The 24,622-nt window shown below is 17.5% G+C and overlaps 4 protein-coding genes and 1 non-coding gene across 5 annotated transcripts in view; 2 read left to right on the top strand and 3 right to left on the bottom strand.

Moving 5' to 3' along the window:
- The window catches only part of PGSY75_1138500 (protein phosphatase 2C), a gene marked incomplete at both ends in the record, with an annotated part of 2,703 nt that extends 1,403 nt beyond the window's left edge, over window positions 1-1,300 (top strand). The window contains one exon of the mRNA XM_018786504.1: window positions 1-1,300. This exon is cut by the window's left edge and continues 1,403 nt beyond it. Coding sequence (XP_018641299.1) covers window positions 1-1,300 — 1,300 coding nt within the window.
- Window positions 1,301-2,288: 988 nt separating this feature from the next.
- On the bottom strand, window positions 2,289-4,208 carry PGSY75_1138600 (putative beta-catenin-like protein 1; the record flags this gene model as incomplete). Its single annotated transcript, XM_018786505.1, has 3 exons — window positions 2,289-2,389; window positions 2,520-3,933; window positions 4,140-4,208. The coding sequence occupies 3 exons, from the start codon at window positions 4,206-4,208 to the stop codon at window positions 2,289-2,291; spliced, it is 1,584 nt and encodes a 527-aa protein (XP_018641300.1).
- A 1,228-nt stretch (window positions 4,209-5,436) lies between these two features.
- On the bottom strand, window positions 5,437-11,583 carry PGSY75_1138700 (hypothetical protein; the record flags this gene model as incomplete). The annotated part of the gene is made up of 4 exons (XM_018786506.1): window positions 5,437-10,917; window positions 11,106-11,184; window positions 11,340-11,379; window positions 11,502-11,583. 4 exons carry the CDS (start codon window positions 11,581-11,583, stop codon window positions 5,437-5,439), a joined length of 5,682 nt encoding a protein of 1,893 aa, XP_018641301.1.
- A 1,886-nt stretch (window positions 11,584-13,469) lies between these two features.
- Window positions 13,470-19,858, bottom strand: PGSY75_1138800 (hypothetical protein; the record flags this gene model as incomplete). The annotated part of the gene is made up of 6 exons (XM_018786507.1): window positions 13,470-13,489; window positions 13,602-13,760; window positions 14,311-14,439; window positions 14,571-15,312; window positions 15,505-15,730; window positions 15,837-19,858. 6 exons carry the CDS (start codon window positions 19,856-19,858, stop codon window positions 13,470-13,472), a joined length of 5,298 nt encoding a protein of 1,765 aa, XP_018641302.1.
- Window positions 19,859-20,879: 1,021 nt separating this feature from the next.
- Window positions 20,880-24,027, top strand: PGSY75_1138900. The gene has a single exon (XR_001974539.1). It is a non-coding gene (non-coding RNA).
- The last annotated feature ends 595 nt before the right edge of the window (window positions 24,028-24,622 follow it).

Raw genomic sequence — 24,622 nt, forward strand, 5'->3', positions numbered from 1 at the left:
TGAACAAGGAATAAATAATGTAATAGATCATTTTCAAGGTAATAATTTATTAAATAATAACAATACAAGTGGAAATATAAATTCTTATACAAATGATGATATTCATAATAATGTTTCATTACAAGGATATGATAATGATGGAATAATACAAAATAGAAATAATGGAGATGAAGCAAATAATGTAGATATGGAAAGATTAGCATATGATGAAGCTTCAGCTAATGTTATAGATAATAATATAAATAATGATTTAAACGAAGAAGAAGAAGAAGAAGAAGATGATGAGAATAATAATAATGATGAAGAAACCGGTGAAGATGATTGTAATGGTGTTTATTCTTCTGAAGAATTGAGATTATTTGAGAATTACTATTCGAATGATTATGAAGATAATATAGCATATAGTTGTGGATCAACAGCATTAGTAGCTGTTATATTAAAAGGATATTTAATTGTAGCTAATGCTGGAGATTCTAGAGCAATTGTATGTTTTAACGGAAATTCTTTAGGTATGTCTACTGATCATAAACCACATTTACAAACAGAAGAAGCTCGTATTAAAAAGGCAGGTGGATATATAGCAAATGGTAGGGTTGATGGAAATTTAAATTTAACTAGAGCTATAGGAGATTTACATTATAAAAGAGATCCATTTTTACCACAAAAAGATCAAAAAATATCTGCATTCCCAGAAATTACATGTGTTACATTAACACCAGAAGATGAATTTTTATTTCTTGCATGTGATGGTATATGGGATTGTAAAGATGGTCAAGATGTTGTCGGTTTTGTAAAAACCAGACTTGAAAAATTTGAAGAAATTGCAGACGATCCAAACAATTCTTTGGATAATACAGAAAATAGCGAACATATGAAAACTAATAATAATTCAGATCAAAACAATAAATTAACAAATGTAGATCAAAATAATATAAATAATGAACAAGAAAATATTTTAAATACATCAAATAATGATTTCCTTAAAAATGAAAATTTACTAAATGAAAATAATATGGATAATATAAACATGCATGAAAAAAGTGACAAGGAACAAGATTTAGATTTAGAAAGAGATGAAGATAAATATGATGCTCCACCTGTTATTGAAAGAAAGAAATATGAAAAGTTTAATAAATTATCACAAATTTGTGAAGAATTATGTGACGAATGTTTATCTAATAATTATAAAGAAAATGATGGTATTGGCTGTGATAATATGACATGTTTGATAGTGCAGTATAATCCAGAATATAAAACACATACGGAAAAAAAATTTCTTAATATCGACGATATTGAATAAAATATAGTCATACATATATATATATATATTTATATATTTATATATATCATTAATAAAATAAAACCTTTATGCATATAATACAGATGCATCTAATAATTTGTATTATTTATTATAACATATATATTTTCCTTTTTATTATTATTTTTATGTATATAAATGATTATATATTTATTTTGTAAAGAAAAATATCTAAGAAAATAAAAATAAATAAAAAAAAAATTATTCATATATATTTATATATGTGAATTTATTGAATATATTGGATTTAATTTTTTTTTTTTTTTTTTCTTTATTAGCACACATAATATTATATATTTGTTAATGTAAATATTATTTAATAAAAAAAAAGAACACCATTTTTCTTAAGCACGCATCATATGAATGAATTGCTTGTATATATATATAAATGAATAAATAAATAAATAAATAAATATATATATATATATTTATATTTATATTTATTCTTATTCTTCTTTTTTTTTTCTTTTCTTTTTTTTTTTTTTTTTTTTTTTTTTCATGTCATAATTTATGGTGTTTTTATAAGTTCTCATACTTATTTAAAAAAAAATTATTTCATATATATATATATATAAAGAAGAAAAAAAAAAAAAAAAAAAGAATGAGAGATATGTATTTCTCATAAATACATTATCACTATATAAATTATTTCTTCAAACATTTTATTAATAATAAATATTTTATATATTTATCCTTTTAATTGACAATTATATGTAAATAAAAAACTTTTGAGAATTATAAATTTTTGTTTTACTCTTATAATTAACGAAATATTTAATAAACAAAATATTAACATAAATATATATATATATATATATATATATAATATATTACTAATATCATGTATTGCTCTTCAAGTATATCCTAAATTGAAAGCATAAATATCTTTTACTTTTTATTGTATACTACATATTTATTATTTTATTTTTTGTGAATATTATTTGTCTTGATAATTAAAAAGATATATTGTTTATAAAAATAGATTTGATTCTTTTGAAGATGTTAGAAAATGTGTAAGCATGTCATTTAGCTTTTCATCTAAATCCTCATCATCTAAGCAATCCAAAAAATCTAAAAGAAAAAATAAAATATATATATATATATATATGTTGTGTACATTTGAAATTTTTTTTTATAAAAAAAAAAAGATTCATTTGTAAGCATAAAAATAGTTATTTTATTTTATTTATTTATTTGTTACCTAATATATTTTCATATATAGACTGTATATCTATATTTCTTGTATACAAATGAATAAAAATATTATTGCAAATATATGTATTATTCATATAAAAAAGAGCTATCAATATTACATCTGTTAGTTGATATATTAGATAACCTTTGTCACACAATTCTATATATTCCAAATTCTTTTTAGAATCTTCATCAATTTGAATATTCATTTTTTTTAAATTATCATTTACTTGATTTTTATTTTTTTGTTTTTTTTTTTTATCCTTAATTATAACTTCATGATATTTTTGCCTTATTTCTAATAGTCTTATAATTTTTTCACATTTCTTTTCTCCAAATTTATTGAGTACTCTTCCTTGAAATGTGCCTGTACAGAATAAACACAAATTTGATATAATGATTATAATATTTTCTTCAAATTCGAATACACTCATATGATTTTGTTTTTTAATATCTCTTAACATAAATAGACAAAATAAATATTTGAGTCCATTCATTTCAATAAATTTATTACATGATTCGTTATCATTCAATAAGATAGCGAAAATCTTAAGAGATGGAAAACATAAAAATTTCCTTTCACTTAATAATTTAAGCATAAGCTCAAATCCGATTGTATTTAGAAAGACATTTTTATTTTTATTTAAGAGTAATAAATTTCCTAAGGCCTGAAAATAATTTAATAAGATTTCTTTTTTATTAATACTTTCAGGATCTTTATCTTTATATTTAGAAATATATTTTAAAATAGGATTAAAAATAGATATAATATAATAAAAATCATCATATACGTTTTGAGAAAATTGATTAATTCTTAAAATGAGTAATACAAAAATTTCACTCGCATAAAGTGAATTTGAATCATCATTTTTAATTTCATTATTAATTCTATTTAATAAAAAAAATAATAATTTAGAATTTTTTAATAAATCATTTTGTAAATCATTTTCTAATTCAAATATATTATCTAAAATATTAAGAATAGATGTCATAGCATTATAATATTCATCATTTTCTTCTTCATTTATTTTATCTAATACATTTATAAGAAAATGACATAGTTTTTTTTTATTTAAATATTGTATCATTATATCATTCAATTCTTTATCTAATTCATATATATTAGATGGATTAGTAATCTCTTTAATAATATCAATAACTTCTATAACAATATCATTATTAGGATGATTTAACAAATCAATGATCTCCCCAAATATATCTGAATCTATCATACTTTTATATAAGTTTGTACATACACTTAAATTCTTCAAATTTACTAATATTTCGTCTAAATCCACTTCACTGCTTACCCATTTTTCAGGTTCCTCTGGATATTCCATTCTGTCTCTTTCATTTTTTGTTTTCTTCTTTTTTAAAAGCACTCCGATTTTTTTTATGCTGCTTTCATCAACACATTCTATCTAAAATAAGATTAAAAATTTATTTAACATGGATAAATAAATATAAATATATATTATATATATGTTAAATTATTTATATATTGTTTTATTAAAATGTATTGATTTTAAATTCAACAAGATGAATATATATATATAAATGAAAAAAAATATATACATAAATATATATAAATATATATATATATATATATATATATTTTTATTCTTACATTTTCCGCCTGTTTTAGAATTTCTTCAACGTCGACTTCTTCGTCATCACTATATTCTTCACCTTGCATTTTTAACAAAACATGAAAACATATTTTTTTCGTATTTTTAAAGAAAGAAAGAAAAATATATATATATATATATATAAGTATACAAATAATATTGATAACCAAAAGATATATACCAAGGTACAAATATCACAAAAAAAATAAAATATATAAAAATAATTAAATATTATTTTAAAATAATATTTCCTATTTTTATAAATTCAAAATATTATATTATTTGAAAACTATTCGCTATTATATAAACTATACAATATTTTTCTTTTATTATATATTTTTTTCAATATATTATTATAAATAAATATATATTATATATATATATAATAATAAGTTTTATATTCATTATATGAATAGGAAGAATAAGGTATGAAGAGGACAAAAAAAACAAAAAAAAAATTATAATAAATATAAAAAGATTCTTAGAAGTATTATTTTAAAATATATGTAATTAATATTTTGTTTGGTATATTTATAAAATTGTTATTTATTATTATTTTTTTCTTAAGGTATGATTATATAACATATAAATTATAGTTATAATATAATATATATATATATATATATATATATATATATATATATGAACAAATTATTTTAACAATAATATTTCCTACATAAAAAAATGATATCTTTTCATTTTATATATATAAGAAATTATTAATATTTTTCATAAATATAAGAAAATTATTATTATATATTTAAATATAAGTTTTATATAATATAGATTATAATTAAGATTCTTTTTGTATCCCCATATTTTTAATTATATAAAGTTAAATAAACATTTTATGTTTATATATATAATAAATAAAATTTCATGAATCCTATATTTTTTGTAAACTATAGAAAAAATTAATAAGGAAAATATCAGAATAAAACAATTATAAAAAATTAAAAGAATTATAAAATGGCAACAAAGTTTTTTAAAAAGAAAAAATTAGTAAATAAACAAAACAGTATAACTAATTATATATATTATTGATATACAGATTAAATAATATAAATACGGATAAATTTGTTTATATATTTTTTTTTACAAAATAAAATTAACAATTTTATAATATATACACAAAAACAAAACGGATAATAAATGAAAATGATAAAAAATAAACTTTGGGATTATATATATATATATATATATATATATAATCATTTATATAACACATAAACAATTATTCTTTTTTTTTTGTCTAATATATTAAAAAAAAAAAAAAAAAAATTAATTTCTTTTAAATTATAATATTTGCTTAAACAAATTAATAGCAAAACTAATTATAGTATTTGATAAGGATATAAAATGTAATTTAACTTGATCGCTATTATTTTTATTTTTCGTTTTAATAAAATCACAAACAATTAAGAGAAGTATTTTATTTTTGTTATCAATTGGATAGGTAGTATATAAAATATTATATGAATTAAAATGGAATACATTAAATGAATTATATAATTTTAAAGAATTAATAAATTCCTCAAAAGTTGTAAATTTTAATAAATTGTAATAATATGTTTTACAATAATATTTTGTTGTTCCTGATATATTTTTAATAAAATTATTTAAATATAAACTATTTGGTTTAAATAAAAATAGATGAGGAAAAGGTAAAGATAACTTGAATTTAATTATTGTATTATCATTAATTAAACAATCCATATTAAGGAATAGAAGCATATGGTTTAGATATGCTTTTTTGAAACACAATGTATATAATAAACAAATATCATTTTTTTTTAAATTTATATATTCATTTTCTTCAATAACTTGATTTTGATTTTTTTTTAAATTTCTTTTTATTACTTTTATATGGTCCATTTTATTTTCTGATAAATCACATTTAATATATAAAATATTATATAATATAGATTTAACGTAAATATTCATATATATTTTATCATTTGATGGGTTATTTTCAATTATATTCATTTTATTACTGTCATTATTATTGTTATTATTATCATTATTATTGTTATTATTATCATTATTATTGTTATTATCATCATTATTATTATTATTATTATTATTATTATTATTATTATTATTATCATTATTTTTATTATCATCATTATTATTATTATTATCTGTACTGCTAATATCTTTTGTCATATTTGATATATCTAATTGATATGTCTTTTGTTTAGTTGTCGTACTTGAATGATTCATATAAATTTTGGCATATATTTTCATAAGGTTATTTTGAAATATAATACCTTTATTATTTTTAGTATAAAATATTCGCATAAATTTCTTATGTTCATTAATTTCTTCCTGAGTTATGAAATTGGAACCCATTTGTGTATTTAAATAGTTATTTAAATGTGAAATATTTTGTTCTTTTTTATTACACTTATTTATGATTTTTTCTAAGTTTGTAAAATAATTTTTTTCATTTATATTGATAGCATAACTTAATTTGTCATCATTATTTGTTAATATGGTTCCTTTTAAATTTTTAGATACTCTTACAAAATAATTGAATTTTTGTTCAAAATTTTTATAATCACTTACATAATCATTTGTTGTTTTTTTACTGAAATCATTTATATTTTTTATTTTATTTAAGCTTAATTTTGTATTATTAATATTTACATTATGTTGTTCCTTATTTATAAGATCATTTTCATTTAAATGACGTTCATTTAGCAAACCTTTTTGACCATATTTGGAGACAGAAAACTTTTGATTAATATTATCATTCCAATTAAGTGAATATTTTTTGTTCTTATTTTTCTTATTATATTTCTTACTATTTTTCTTATTATCATTATTTATTTGCATCAAAGATTTCTTATCATTTAAATATCCATCACTTAAAATAATATTGGTTCTTTTTTCAGTTTCTTTAATATAACTATCTATTTCACAATTACTAAATGTATAATGCTCATTTGGTGAAAGAATTCCATTTATTTTATTTTTTTTTTTTTTATAATTATGTACATACTTTTTTTGAGCATCATCATCCTTATTTATACCTAAGAACAAGTTCGATTGTACAAGGGATGATTTGGTTTTCTTTTCATTCTTTCCTTTCATTTTGTTTTTTAAGCGTTTATCAGTATTTTCAATATTTTTAATATTTTCACTATTTTCAATATTTTCACTATTTTCACTATTTTCACTATTTTCATTATTTTTATGTTTTTTTTTATTATTTTTAATTTTTTTTTTGTATGATATAAGTATTGGATCATGCTCTATATTATTTAACATATTAAATGAGTATGTACTATTTGAACAATTAATTATATTATTGTAGTGGTCGTATAATGGTATATCTTTTGCATGATCTAGGTATGTATTATTTTTATTATCATGTTTTAAATCAAATGTATTATCTGTATCATTATTATAATGTTGATATTTTGATTTATCCTTATATTTTTTATTTCGAAGTCTTTGTTGTTCTTGATTATAATATTGATCATCACTATTTATTTCTTCATCTGAATCAAATTTTTTACTTAAATTATAAAAATAACTATGTTTTTTATTATTATATATATAATCATTTTTATTAATATTTCCCTTTTTTTTTTTTTTTTTTTGTTTAAGTTCATCCAATCCATCTTGTCTTTTTTCTTTTGATGAAAGAGTCATATAATTTTTATATTGATTCATTAAAAAATCATCAATATAAGAATCTTCTTGTAATAATAAATCATTTTGATCTTTTAAAGATACATTAGTTTGATTATTATCATTATTATCTTTATAATCTTCTATAAGGTTGCTATCATTTTCGTATGTTAGAAGATTTTTTTCTTTCTTAGAATTTAATAATTCTTCATCTTTAATATTAATTTTATTATTATTATTATTATTATTGTTGTTGACATCCTCACATATATCCAATATATCTTGCAATAATTTAGAATTTTTATAGTTTTCATTATTTTTTTCTTTTTTTATAAACTTTAAAATTTCCTTAATATATTTTTTACTACTATTTTCTTTGGTATATATATTTTCATTTTCTTTTTTTTCATTTAAGATATCTGTACATGTATGATTATTTAATTGATGTAAACTTTCCTTGTCTAATAATGAATTAACAATTTGTGAATTTCTTTGTTGAAATTTTTGAAAATTTAAAATATCATTTTGTTCACAATTTAATTTATGTATATGTTTTAATAAGAATGATAAATATAACATTAATTTTTCATTTTTACATTGTGAATTTTGTAATTGAAATATTAGATTATTAACTTTACTATTTAAATTATTATTAATTTGACTAGAATCTTTTAATTTTATTATATTTTTATTATATATTGAATTTAATTTTGTTATTTTTTCTGATAATACATTATTTTCTTTTTTATTACCTTCTAATTCTTTTTCTGTTTCTATAATTTTTTGATTTTCCTTTTCTAATTTTTCTATTTTATTATTTTTTTTAGTTAAAACCTTTTCTATTCTTTTGATAATTTCTTTATTTCCTTCAATTATTTCTTTCAATTTTTTATTGGCATCTAAATATGATTCATTATCTAATTCTAAAAGCATAACCATTTTATCTAGTTCTTCTATTTTCTTTTCATTTTCTTTATTTTTAGTTAAATAATAAATCTTTTCTTTATTACATCCATTATACAATTCTTTGAACACATTTAATTTATTTTGTTTTTTCAATTCTGTCACATGATCAAATTCTTTATTTTTTAAAAACACATTCATAATAATATATGTACAGTTACTTGGGACTTTTTCTTCATCTCTTTTGTATGTCATTGTATTAGCGTTATTTAAATATCCATTTTTATCAAAAAATATTGCACCTGAATTATTACTATTGTTATTGAAATTATTATTTTGTAATAAAGTTTTGTTGACATTTGTATTATTAAAAGTGTTACTTTCTATAACACCTTTATTTATATTTCCAACTGTTGGTACATTATTAAAATAATTGGCAAATTGATTATTATTCAAATTATTCACATTGTTCAAATTATTCACATTATTCACATTATTCATATTATTCATATTATTCACATTATTCATATTATTCATATTATTCATATTATTCATATAACCCATACCACTAACATTCATGTTCATATTATTCATCTGGGGATACTGACGAGGACTGAACATGTAGGGTCGTCCCATATTAAGACCTGGTGAATTAAAAGGGGTAACTCTCATATTTCGAGTTCCATAATTCATATTATTCAAATTAGGTGACACATATACATTTTTAAAATTATTCAAATTATGATTATTCATATTTCTACTTGTAAAATTAAAATTATTAAGATTAGGATAACAATTAACATTTCGACTACTAAAATTAAAATTATTCATATTTTGATTATTTAAATTTGGATTGTTATAATTTTTTTTAAAACCAAAAAAAGGACTAGGTGTTAAATTTTGTTTATTATTATAAACACCATTTTTTATTTGATCATTTGAAGCTTGATTCATATTTTTCATATTTGTAAATCCACTTGATTGAAGATTTATAAAATTACTTGGTACTTGCTTATAAGGATTTATATTAGTACTATTTTCATTATATAATAATCCTTGTTCTAATTTTGCTTTTTCATTTTTTGGTGTCAATGTATATATAGTTGGTAGGAAATATTTATTTTTTCTCAAAAGGATTTTATTTAAATTTATTACAGAATTATAATAATAGGTCCCATCAGTACTATCAATAATATCAATTATTAGATATAATTTTTTATTATAATTACAAGAAAAATCAAACGATTCTGAAATATTTATAGAACAGTTTTGTATACTTTTATTTTTTGTTTTTTTTTTTAAATATATTTTATTATCAACAGATTTTATGGTAATAAATATATTAACATTTTTCTTTAAATTCATGGAAACATTAATAATTTCTGATATATGTACTAATAAATTAAGAGGTTTATTACTTGATAAGAATTCTTTTTCTAAACTATTTCTTTTATTCATTGAATGTATAATATCATTTGAAGAACTATCATCTAAATTATATAATTTATTTTCATTAAAATAATTTTTTTTATTATCATTATAATTATCATCACTGAATTCAAATTTATCATCTTTATTTTCATTTTCTATTTCATCTTCTTCATTAAAATTATTTAAATGTTCATTATTTTTCATTTTATAGCTTTTTCTTGAATTATTTTTATTATTTTTATCATTTTTACTTTTTCTTTTTTCTTTCATATTCATATTTTTATTAAACTTTTCATTACGATATTCATTTAATTCTTCATCAAATTCACTACTAAAAAGATTAGTATCATGTACATCATCAAAATCTTTATTATATGAATGTTTCGAGTCACTTCTATACATATAAGTATCACGTCTATTCGTATTTCTATCTTTATATTTTTCTTCATTTACATGTGATTTTTTTTTTTCTTTTTTTCTTTCTTTCTTTTTCTCAGAATCTTTTCTTTTATTTCGTTTTTCTCTTCTTTTATCATTTTCTTCTTCATCATCATCAACATAATACTCATCTTCATCTTGATCTTCTTCATAATGTTGACTTTTATGTCTTCTGATACTTTCTCTATTATTTCTTTTTTCATGTTTTCTATCATTATGTTTTTTCTTTTTCTTGTTTTGTTCCTTCATATCATAACTAAAGGTCGTTTGATTAGTACCCTCAGAAATTCTTACGGTACCATCTTTTTTGTGTTCTCTCTCAAATTTTTCAAAAAGTTTTATTGATCTATTTACTTCGGTTGAAACCTAAAAAGAACAAAAGGAATGGATCATTCAGTGGATTGGGGTGAGATGTTTGAAATAAAATATACATCATATTAAGAGTATATAAAAGATTCAAATTTTATATACCCACAAATACATAAATTATATTATATACAATATATATATATATATATATATATATTTTATTTATATTATTTTCTTATTATTACCTGTACTAGTTCTTCGAATAAATTTGCTTTCCCCTTTTCTAAAGCTTCCAATGTTATTTTTTCTAATGAAATTAAATCTCTAAAAAAAAGACAAAAATAAAACAAAATAAAAAATTAATATTTTTAAGATTTTACATATAAATATATATATATATATATTACAAAATATAGACATTCACACCCTATTCTTATAAAATATATTTCTTATTTTATTTATCTTTTTATTAGTATTACTTTTTACATTTTAAATAAATATCTCTCATAACCTCAATATCTACAAAAAAGAAAATATATATATATATATATATATTGATTACAAGCTTGTATATTTAATGTATAAGCCAAAGATGCATATATGAAATTATATATATATATATATATATATATTTCATTTACCAGTTGAATCGAAATGAATACATGCCTCCAACTGTTTTGCTAATTCTCTAAAATTTGAAATATTTTGTTTAACGTTTTTCATCTTTGTTATTAAAAAAAAAAATTATTTTTCCTGGTTATAAGATCTATTTAAAATCAAATCAAACATTTTTTTCATTGATTTATATATATATATATATATTTATATTATATATATATAAATTTTTAATTACATGATTTAAAAATTATATATTATACTTAAAAAAATCAAATATATTACAAATTAAAAAAAAGAAAAAAAAAGAAAAAAAATATAAACAATAATTATAAACAATAACATATAAATAATATAAAATAATATATATTTTTCATATTACAAATATTATTTAAAAATCATCAAGAAATCTATAATAAAATAAAATATATATTTATATATTTTATAGATTATATAATATTATTGTTTTTTACGTAAAATTAAGAAAAAGGGTATAGAAAATAAATAAATAAATAAATAAATAAATAAATAAATAAATAAATAAATAAAATATATTAATTTATTAAAAATCAATAAAAGAAAAAAATATATAATAATATTATACGGAAAGGAAAATATTAAATAGAATTTTTTAAAAATGTAGATTTTTAATTTTATAATTGTATTATAAAAATAGTTGAATTTTTATAAAATATAATAATATATATATATTATATATTATTGCTGATTTTTTAATTTCTTTGTGAATTTATTTTTTTTCTTCTTTCACAATATATTTTTTTATAAATATATTTTTAGGCTTTTTCTAATTTGCCTTTTTTTAAAGAACAATAGAAATATTCATTTTTTCAATATAATTACGTCCATAATAATATTTATATATAATTTTTAAGTATGTTTGACCTTTTTTTTTTTCTTTCAGTGCATATATATTAAGAACAATAATTAGAACATTCTATATAAAAATATATAGTCATTATTTTTATTAAGTAATAACAATATAATAAGTAATATAATAATAAATCTATATATATAATATAATATAATATATAATTTTTTCATCTTTCTGATAAAGTGAATTTTTTTTTTATAGTTTTATTATTATTATTATATATAATATATAATATTTATAATAAAAAATTAAATATATTATTATTATAAAAATATAAATATATTATATTATTTAGATTATATTATATCATTTAATATATTTTTTCAATTATTTAATAATATCCGTTCTTATTCTTTGCTTTAAGCTCCTTTTTTTTAATATTAATTATATATATTTTTTTTTTCTTAAAAGCACTATAATGCATTTTTTTTTTTTCCTTCTGAAAAAATTTTTTTTTGAGACGATAACAAAAAAATTATATAGAAATTAAAAAAAAAATAAAAAAAGGTTCACATGTTTGTATAATTAGTTTATTTTAAAAAAAACAAAAAAAAAAAAAAAAAAAAAGGAAGAAAAAGGAAAACAACAATGTTTATATTTATTATAAATATATATATTTTTAAACATCATAAACGAAAAAAACAACAAAATATATATTAATTATATATGCATAGATGTAAGATCTTATAAGGATCTAAATTTCAGTAATAAGAACAAAATGAATAAAGTTAAAATTTTTATATTAAATATATTTATGTATAACACAAAAATTAGAAAAAATATATAAGGCATAAAAACAAATGTAACGGAACATAATAAATTAAAATATAATATATATATACAAGTATTTTTCTTTTTTTCTTTTTTTTAATTTGCCTTTATCTAATATTAAAAGGTTAATTTATATGATTATATAGATATTCAAAAACATATATGAAATATAAAAAAAGAGAAAAAAATAATTTTAACATTATATTAATACTTAAACTATTAAAAAAAAGCAACTTTAAAAGCAACGTATAAAAATATAACGTAATTATACACATATATATTTCTTTTTCTTTATTATTATTTTTTTTTTATTCATCTGACAATAATATTTCTATATTAATGTATTAATTCCTGTAAAAAGTAAAATATATATATATATATATATATATAATATAATTGTTAAATTAAAAAAATAATATATATGGCTTTTTCTTAATAAAAATAAATATAAAAATTTACTTACCAAATAAGAGAAGAGCATTTTCAGGTGTAAATTTAGCTGATATTAAATTCGAATAATGTACACCAAAAGATTTTGATAATTTAACATATCTATTTTTATCTTTTGTATTATTTAATTTCATTCGTTTTTTATCCATCGTACTTTTAATTTCTTCTGATGCTAAAAAATGAAATATATATATATATTACATATATGTATGTATTTATTTATTTATTAAGATATGCATAAATATGTAAGGATTTATAATAAAATATGCATTACACATTAATATATATATATATTTCTTAAATAATAATATATTATTTATGATATATATATTTTTTATTTTGTTTTTTTGCCAACCTTTTGAACAATTATAAAAATCAATAATATTATTACAAGAAACAGTAACCAATAAATTGTTGTCATAACTAAAATCGATATTTAAAACTTTATCTTCATAAAAACTTATGTCGCCTTTTTTTATTTCAGATATATTTTTCTTTTCATCAAAGTTCATAATATCATTTTCTAAATATCCATCAACAGACTTTCTAATATTTTGTTCGTATTGCAATTCGTCAAATGTGTTAATATTAATGCCCATATTTTCTTTTTGTTCTACTTCAATAAATTTATCCATGGCTAGGTCAATCAGGTTAAGGTTATTTGTATATCCACCTATAATAGGAAATATTATATATATATATATATATATATATATATATACCTGCATATGAAAGCAAACGTCCATTCTTTGAAAAACTTAAAGAGGTCACACCTTGATTGCTAGGATAATTATTTTTAAATCGTTTTATGTATGAATTAATCCTAACATCATATAAATGTACATAATTATCTGAAAAAAAATAATAAGATAAATTAATAAAAGTATAATATACAAAATATATTAATTTGTATGTATTTCCTTTGATGTGGTGATATATCGTATATTTTAATCTTTAAAATGTATTCATTTTTTAATATTACCATAATAACCACATGCTACAAGAGTATTGTTATAATGGTATTTACATACATTAACCGGACAATTATATTTATATGTAATGAATGGATATGTTTTATTAGTAGAATATATTCTTAAATTTCCATCATCTTCGGCAGTTGAGAAGAAGTATCCTAAAAAGGCTGTATCTATAGACCATATGGGTGTATGTCCACCTACATATTTTACATAATTTTTATTACTAATTGTACTGTATAAATATATATCACCATTTAAATTTCCAGATAATAAAATTTTATCTGTTTCACCAAAAGACAAACTAGACACATTAAATGTATTTCCATATAATTTTGATACTCCCTTATTGTTATATTCATCTATATCTAATGGAATACTTTTTTTTCCATTTAAATAAGATTCATTTTTTCTAACGTCGTCCATATAATCATTACTTTCATCTATATCTCTTTTCTCATTCATTACTTTATTCATTTCGGATTTTTTTATATTCCATAATTTAATTATGTTATTTGAATGTGCCGTTGCAATTAAAGATCCCTCATATCCAGAAATTTCTGCACATGTCAGGTCATTACAATTGTTTAAACAATAATAAAGTATACTTGGAATATTCTTTTTGGTTACTCTTAATCTATTAGTTGCTTGTGTTTTTAATATATGTTTATAATAATAATAGGCATCATTATTTTCATTAGGTACATAATTATTTTGTTCTTTCTCAGTAAGCAATTTCTTATTTTCATCCTGATATGGTGGCAAAAAAAAAAAAAAGATTACATAAAAGAAAATAAATAAAACATAAATGTGCCACATATAAATATATATATATATATATATATATATAAAGAGAGAGAGAAAACAATTATATATAAAATCACAAATACATTTATTATAACATTGTACAAATATATCATTGAGTTCTCGTTCATTTCATACCTCTACGATTTCATCGTTAGTTAAATATATAGAAGGTAAATTCCAGTGCACAGGAAATGTTAATTTCACGTTATAGAAAAAATTTGAAGAAACAAAGGCATAAAAGAAATTAAAATTCCTTTTTGTATCATCAATTTCTATAATTTTTATTTTGGTTGTAATTATATTGTACAAAGGAATACCATCATATACACTTAAGTATTGTAGGAGTGATTTTTTTCCTAATCTAAAATGATGTAACATAAAAAGTAAATAAAAATATATAACACTGAAAAAAATATAAAATGAGTAATATATACACATATATATATATATTATGATGAAATACTTACTTTGTCATGTGCACAATATGTTTTGAATTTTTCTTTTTGAAACGTATTAACGATATCTCAAATATTTGTTTTAAACTAACACACGTTAATAAGAACTTTGTAACAGGTTCGTAAGCCGTAAATTTTTTTAAATATTGGTTTTTGAAATTTTCTATATATTCATAATTAATAGTTAATAATAAAATATATATTTCTAATAAAAGACAAAAAGCAATATTATATAATTGTAATTTGATTTGAATAAGATTATTATCACACCAATTAATAAATTCAGAAAAACAATTTATTAAATTAGGAGCATTAATATCTTCTTTTTCAATTTTATCTATTTGTTTCTCCATAGGTGTAGAACAAATAGTAACATTTATATTTCTATTGATATTATTTATTTTATCTTTTAATATATTTAGAATATCTTGATCTAAATTCAAATTATTTAACATTGTATCTAATGACATATTTTTATATGTATCCAAATCGAAAAATTTATGTTTTTCTACAGGTTCTTTTTCTGTCATATTATTATCACTATCATCCATAACATTTCCAAATATTTTTGTTAATGCTATTAATTTTTTATCACATCCTAAATTTTCAAGTGATTCTTTGTTTATCATATTATATGGTTGTTCAGAATAATGCATTTTGATTTTTGGACTAACTAAATTATCATTCTGTACATTCATATTCATATTATTACTAAAATGATTATTCAATTTATCTATATTATTATTATTATTATTATCCTTTGTTTCATCATTTTTTGTATTATGTGATATTTCATTTTTACTATTATCCCAAACAGTATTATTTTTTAAATTGTCTGAATTAAGATTATCAATAATTCTATCATCATTTTTAAAAATATCACAATCTTCTGTTTTATTTATTTGTGTTTCTAAATTTGTTTTTACATCACTATCATTATTATTATTATGTTCTATTTTAGATATATCAATATTGTTATTATTTAATATATCATTATTTTTTTCCACATTTGTTTCTTTGTCTTTTATATTATCATCTAATATAGTAGCTTCATTTTTATCATCTTTAATTACTTTATCTGATTTATTTCCATCGTCCTTTTGGTCTTCCTTTTGATCATCCTTTTGATCATCCTTTTGATCATCCCTTTTATCTTCCTTTTTATCTTCCTTTTGATCTTCCTTATGATAATCCTTTTGATTTTCCTTTTTATCTTCCTTTTGATCATCCTTCTGATCATCCTTTTGATCTTCCTTTTGATCTTCCTTTTGATCTTCCTTTTGATCTTCCTTTTTGTTTTCCTTTTTCTTTTCCCTTTTCTTTTCCTTTTTGTCTTCCTTTTTGTCTTCTTTCTTTTCTCGCTTTTTCTTTTTTTGATTTTTTTTCTCTTCAAATTCTTGTTCAATACGTGCTTTGAGTTTTTCAAAATCATCTTGTAAATCTGTATCCAATGAATTATCCAAACTATTCAATATATTTGAATTTTTATTATAGTTCATTTTCATATTATTATGTAGGCTACTATTTTTATCTAATGGGATAGTTCCATTAAAAAAGGGTACGCGATTATTATTTATTCCATTATCAAATGAAGTTGTATTATTTTTTTTTACTTCATTATATAGCATATTATTATTAACAGACATTGTGGTACCCACATTATTATTTATTTCTATATTTATCTTATTCATTTTATCTATTTTTTCAATTTTATTAATTTTATTCATTTTACTTCCTCTGGGTTGTTTTGAATTTGGTTGATCGTTATTTTTTACTATCTTATTATTTGTATTATACTTTCTTACAGATGTATAATCTGATAGTTTATTTTCGTTTTGGGATGGATCATTAAAAATATCGAGTTCATTCATAAAATTAAATGAATTGTTCATATTTGGTTTCTCTTTGTTTAATTGCGATTGATACATATTATCTGTATTTTCGATATTTGTTAAATTATTATTAATATTATTATTTGTTGTTGTATCATTATTTTTTAGCTTTTGTTTTTTGACTCCCACTTTATGCATGGTGGATTTCATGTTTCCAGGAGCTTTCAACATTATATTATTGTTAGCATTATTTATATCAACCATATTACTATTATATCTTATATTAATTTCTTCATTGTTACTTTTAAAGTCATTTGTGTTATCTATATTATTGTGAAAGGGTTTCATAAATAATTGATTATTATTATTATTATTATTATTATTATTAATATTAATATTAATATTATTATTATTATTATTATTTATATTATTATCCATAATGAAATTATTGCTATCATTATTATTGTATTTATACATTTGGTTTCTATTTTTATTGTTTATATTATTTAAATTTATAGGTTTATATACGGCCTTATCAACTTGGTAGGAATTATTTACATTAATCACATTATTTATACTATTTATATTATTCATATTATTCATATTATTCATATTATTTATATTAGACATATTATTCATATTAGTAATATTATTCACATGATTCATATTTGACATATTATTCATATTGTTTGTATTATTAACATTTCTCATATTATTTATATTAGGCTTATTATTTATAACACTAGTATTATTTGCTTGGTTAATATTACTTTGTCCTTTATTTGACATATACATATTTTCTTTATCATTTATATTTTTTTCTCTCTTATACATATTTTCCATGTATTCATTTTCCTTAAAATGTTGTAATGTATTAGAATTGTCTTTAATATTATTGACTTTGTTCATATTATTATTATTACTGTTTGTTAAATATATATTATTTTCTGCATTTTTTATATCATTCATATAATACATATTGACATTGTTCTGATCTGTATTCATAAAACTATTTTTGTTCATACTATTTTTTATAATCATCTTGTTACTTATCTTTTTATTTATTTTTTCAGTATTATCTAAATTATTGTTCTTGTCATTATTTAATTTTTTGTTAATGTCTATATTATTTTTCATAATATTATTATAATTTATATTATTATAGTTATAGTTAATATTACTCATAACACTCTCTCTTGCGCTACTATTATTCATATTATTATTAATATTACTATTATTATTGCTTATAATACTATTTTTGTGTATAGTACTATTATTTATATCATTACTCATTTTTATAGAGCTTTTTACATTAATATCCTTGGCCATATTATTATTAAAATTGTTTAAATTATGTTTAATATTACTTGACATATTTCGTGGTTTAATATTTGAAGATATGCTACTTATATTGTTTGAAATATTATTTACATTATTACTTAATATGCTATTACTTCTATTTTTTGGCAAATTCATATTATTTGGAATATTCATATTGTTTGGAATATTCATATTATTTGGAATATTCATATTATTTGGAATATTCATATTATTTGACATATTCATATTATTTGACATATTCATATTATTTGGAATATTCATATTATTTGGCATATTCATATTATTTGGTATATTCATATTATTTGGCATATTCATATTATTTGTTCTGTTCATATTATTTGGCATATTTATATTATTTGTTCTGTTCACATTACTTGGTAAATTCATATTATTTGACATATTCATGTTATTAGGACTATTAATATTATTGTTTATATTCAGGTTACTTGTTCTACTAATGTTATTTGATAAATTCATGTTACTCGTTCTGCCCATATTATTTGGAACATTTATACTATTTGTCCTATTAACATTATTAGTAATATTCATATTATTAGTAATACCCACATTATTTGTCATATTCATATTACTTGACACATTTCTACTATTTGTCATATTTATATTATTTGATATATTTCTACTGTTTGGTATATTTATATTACTATGTACATTATTAATATTATTCATAGGTCTCGGTATATTATTGATATTACTTTGTATACTACCTCTATTATTTGGAATATTACTAATGATATTATTGGGCATATTCATACTGTTGTTTATGTTTGCACTTCCATTTTTGTTAATACTATTATGAATATCATTATTATTATTATATTTATTGTTATTATTATTATTCATATTTTATTTTCAAATATTAATAATTATGATTCTTCAAATTCATTAATATTAATCAGTAATTAAAACATAAAAGAAAAAAATATACAATATTATATATTTTTTTTTATTTCCACAAATTTAAAAAAAAAATATATATATTATAAAATTTTAATTATAAAAATATATTATATATATATATATATATATATATATATATATAATAGTTGTATGAATATTCATATCAATATATATCATTATCACCTTTTACTATATTATTATACTCTTTTAATTTTTTTTTTATTCTTCTTATATTTAAACCTTATTAGGTATATTAATTTTAAAAATATATTTTTCCATATAAAATATTCGCTTTTTTATGGTGCCTTTTTTTTCTTCTTTATTTTACAGAAATATAAACATTTTTCATTGTGATTAAAAAAAAAAAAAAAAAAAAAAAATTATAAAATAATATATATATATTATATATATATGTATATATATATATTTATTTATATAATAAAAGGCTATAGAATGTTTTTGTTTACAAAGGAAATAATTTTACAAATTTATAAATGATAATTTCTTCTTTGTTTTTTATGTTTTAAATAAACTCATATACATATATATATATATATATATAATAATTTTACATATATGCATATATTTTTTTTTTTCATAAAATAATATATTTTAAAATGTATAAATTTTTATATATATATATAATATATATATTTTCATACAATATATATAATATTAAAAAAATAGGTACCTATATATTAAAATAAATTATAATATATATATAATATATAATTATATAATATATATTATATATATATATATATATATATATATATATAAAAAAAAAAAAAAATAAATAAATAAATAAAATTATATTTATATATCAATTTTTTTTTTTTTTTTTTTTTTTATGTAAAAATAATTATGTATTTATCAATAAAATCATCTTTATTTAAAATTTACACATATAAAATAAATATTATTAAAATTAAATTTTAAAGGGGAAATAAATAAATATAGCAAGTGGTAATTTATTAAACAATTTTTATGGTATAATTATGAATTTTTTTTTTTTTTTTTTTTTTTTTCTTCCTTTCTTAAAAAAAAATTAATATGAAATGTTTAATTTTAATTATGTTTTGTTCATTATGGAATATACTATTCAAAATTTTATACGCTTAAATATAATTTGTTAAGACTTAGTAAATATATATATCAATATATGTTTTGAATAAGAATTACATGTTCATCTTAAAAAATTAAAGTGATATTTTTGTAATAGTTATAATTCATTCTTTTTTGTTTGTTTTTCTTTTCCTCTTTAAGGGCAGACAAAGCTGATTCTATTTATAGTTTTAAAGACCAAGAATAATTTACACCTGGGTAAAAATAAATAACCCTGAATATATTAAAATGTCCTACATTTATATATATTTAAAATATATATAATGTAACCATGAATTATTAAAAGAAAAAATTAAAAAAAGAACACAAAAGAAATGAAAATAAAATAAAATAAAATAAAAAATGAAAAAAGAAATGAAAATAAAAGAAAAGGGAGAATGTTTTAAAATTACATATAAACAAATATATGTATATATATATATATATATATATATATATATGCTTAAATATTTGAATGGTGTCCCTTTCATTTCACGAAATATTTATGTATATTTGTTTTCCTTATTAAATATATAATAAATAAAATAAATTCTCTTTTAATCTTAATTTTCTTACTAAACTTTTTATGCTTTATATAAGTTAACACCGAGGTCTATATATAATGAATAGTTATTCACATATATATATATATATATATATATATATATATATATATTACTTTAAAACGGTTATGTTTTATTATTTTAACTTTATTTTAATATATATATTTTTATATTTATATATGTATTTACAAATATAGAAAAAAAATATTAGACACATAAACTTAAGTATATATGTACATATTTATATATAAGAAAATTAAAATATACTAGTATTTGTTTATTTATATATATGTCTATATGGGTAAACATATCAAACTATATACATAAAAATATATATTACTATATATCATTATATATATGAACATAAATATATGTAAATATTTATATATTTAAGCATATGTTATATACAAAAATATATATAATCATAGATATATATATATATATATATAACCATAAACATTAAAAGAATATTTATGTGGTTGGATGTGTATATATAAAAATGTACAAATAAATATATATAAACAAATATTAACATACAACGTAATAACAAATAAATATATATATATATATATAAATAAATATTAACATATGCATAATAACAAATAAATATATTTATATAAATTATATATATATATATATATATATGAATATACATGCTTATCAAATAAATGAATCATATATACATGATATTATAAACATTAATATATAAATTCAAAAAATATATATATATATATATATATATATATATGTATGTATAAATTTATATACCTAAATGTTTATTTATGTATTTTTTCCTTTTTTTTATGTTTTCTTTTTTAATAACATATAATTAGATATAAAAGAAATTTTAGTTACATTCAATTAAAAGAAAAAAATAAATAATAATATTAATTCATTTTATTTAGTAATATATATAGTTTATCTGTTAGGATAAATATATGAAAAAAATATAATAAATGAAAGATTTTGAATAAATATATGTATATTTGCTATGTCGAATTATAATAAACTAAACAAAACATGCATCCATATGTAATATAATATATTTTATTAAAGATGTATATTAATATCAAAATTAATAATATAGTTCATTATCTAATTAATGTTTTAAGAATATGGTAACTTAAAAAATTGAAAATTTTAAAAATTCTCTAATAAAAGAATATTCGAGCGATCGAATTATCGAAATAATGAACCAAAACCAAAAAAAAAATAAAAAAAAAAGAACAAAAAAAAAAAAAAAAAAAATTAAATATAAAATATATATTAAAAAGAATTTATATAAGAAAAAGAAATTATATGCATCATAATTGGGTAGTAACCAAAATAAAAATTTTCTTTGGTTACGTTAATTTTATTATTTATAAATAATTATATTTTTTTTTATTACATGCCCATTTGGTGTCTTTTTTTAGAAATATATCTTTTGTAATATTTGTTATTTATATATAATATATTTAATGTTTTTATTATAGAATACTTTTATTAGTTGCATCTAATTCTGGAAGACATAAAATGAACATATTATAAATTTTATATAATCAACATTGATTATTTATTATTTGAGTGTATCCTTAAAATGTGAATAATCCTAATATTATATAACTTAAAAAAAGCACATAAGGCCTTTAAAATTTTTATATAAAATTTAAAATAATATCACATATACCTATCTTCTCTAGAAATATATAGATATAAATAAGAACCCTTCTTATGTTATATAATGTAATTTCTTGTTAAATAAGAAAAAGAAATACATGTTCATATATATATATATATATATATATATACAAGAAAAAAAAAGTATATATAAATAATTTAGGAATAAGTAATTTATTTATGTTAGTTTATTCTGTAATTTTATATAGGTAACATATGTATATATATCCCTTCATTAGTTACATATATATTAGAAATTATTTTGTTTAGTATAATACTAATTAATCAATATAAAATATTATAATAAGATATTATGATATAGTTATATTATATTTATATCAATTTCTTATTTCACTATGATTATCCAAATAAAATACAAATCATAACTTATATGTTGTAAAATATACTATCTTCCAACATATAACACTTTAGAATAAAAAAAAACAAACTAAACATTATTAAAAATTTATTTATTTATTCATAATTTTTATGTTATTATATATTGTAAAACATTAATATTCTTAACGAATTAATAGACACATCTAAGTTCATTTAAGAAGAGATATATATTTTTAGTTATTTTATAATTATTTATTATAATTTTTTTTTTTTTTTAATATATCTAATTGTATGTTATTTATAAAAATAACAACATTTAAAAATTTTGATTTATATATGAATTATTTCGCCTTCCATAGTTTCTCTTAGTTTATGTTATATTATATTATATTATATATTTTTTTTTTTTTTATTTCCTTATTTATTATTTTTAAAACATAAACAGAATAATAAACAAAAAAAAAAGCTTAACATATTTTATATTTTACATATAACTACGATATAAATATAATGTATATCTAATAATATTAATTTTAAGAATATATATATTTATATAAATCCGAAAAAAAAAGAAAAAAAGAAAAAAAGAAAAAATGAACTATAATGTTTAAAAGATCAAGAAATAATACACTTCTATATGGATAATCTAATAATTATAATAGGAATACTAATAAGATTATCCTTAATAGTTTCAATAAAAACCTAAGGTGCATGAGCTCATTTATAAGTATAATACGGTTCTTGGGTCATTTAACTAAATAAAAAATAATATATTAAAAAATTAATACATAAAAAAATAATTATTATTATAAAATGATTTATATAAAAAAATATACACATATATATATATACAGATATATAAATTAGTAATATATGAGAATATATTAAGTGTATACCAATGAAAAAAAAAATTAACCTTACTGATGATTTATATAAAAACATATCTAATAAATAAATAAGTATATATATATATATGTATGTATTTAAAAGAAATAAAAATATGGTGATTTAATATTAACAGAAATAAAATAAAAATAAAATA

This window comes from Plasmodium gaboni, chromosome 11, assembly GCF_001602025.1.
Source record: "Plasmodium gaboni strain SY75 chromosome 11, whole genome shotgun sequence".
Taxonomy (NCBI): Eukaryota; Apicomplexa; class Aconoidasida; order Haemosporida; family Plasmodiidae; genus Plasmodium; species Plasmodium gaboni.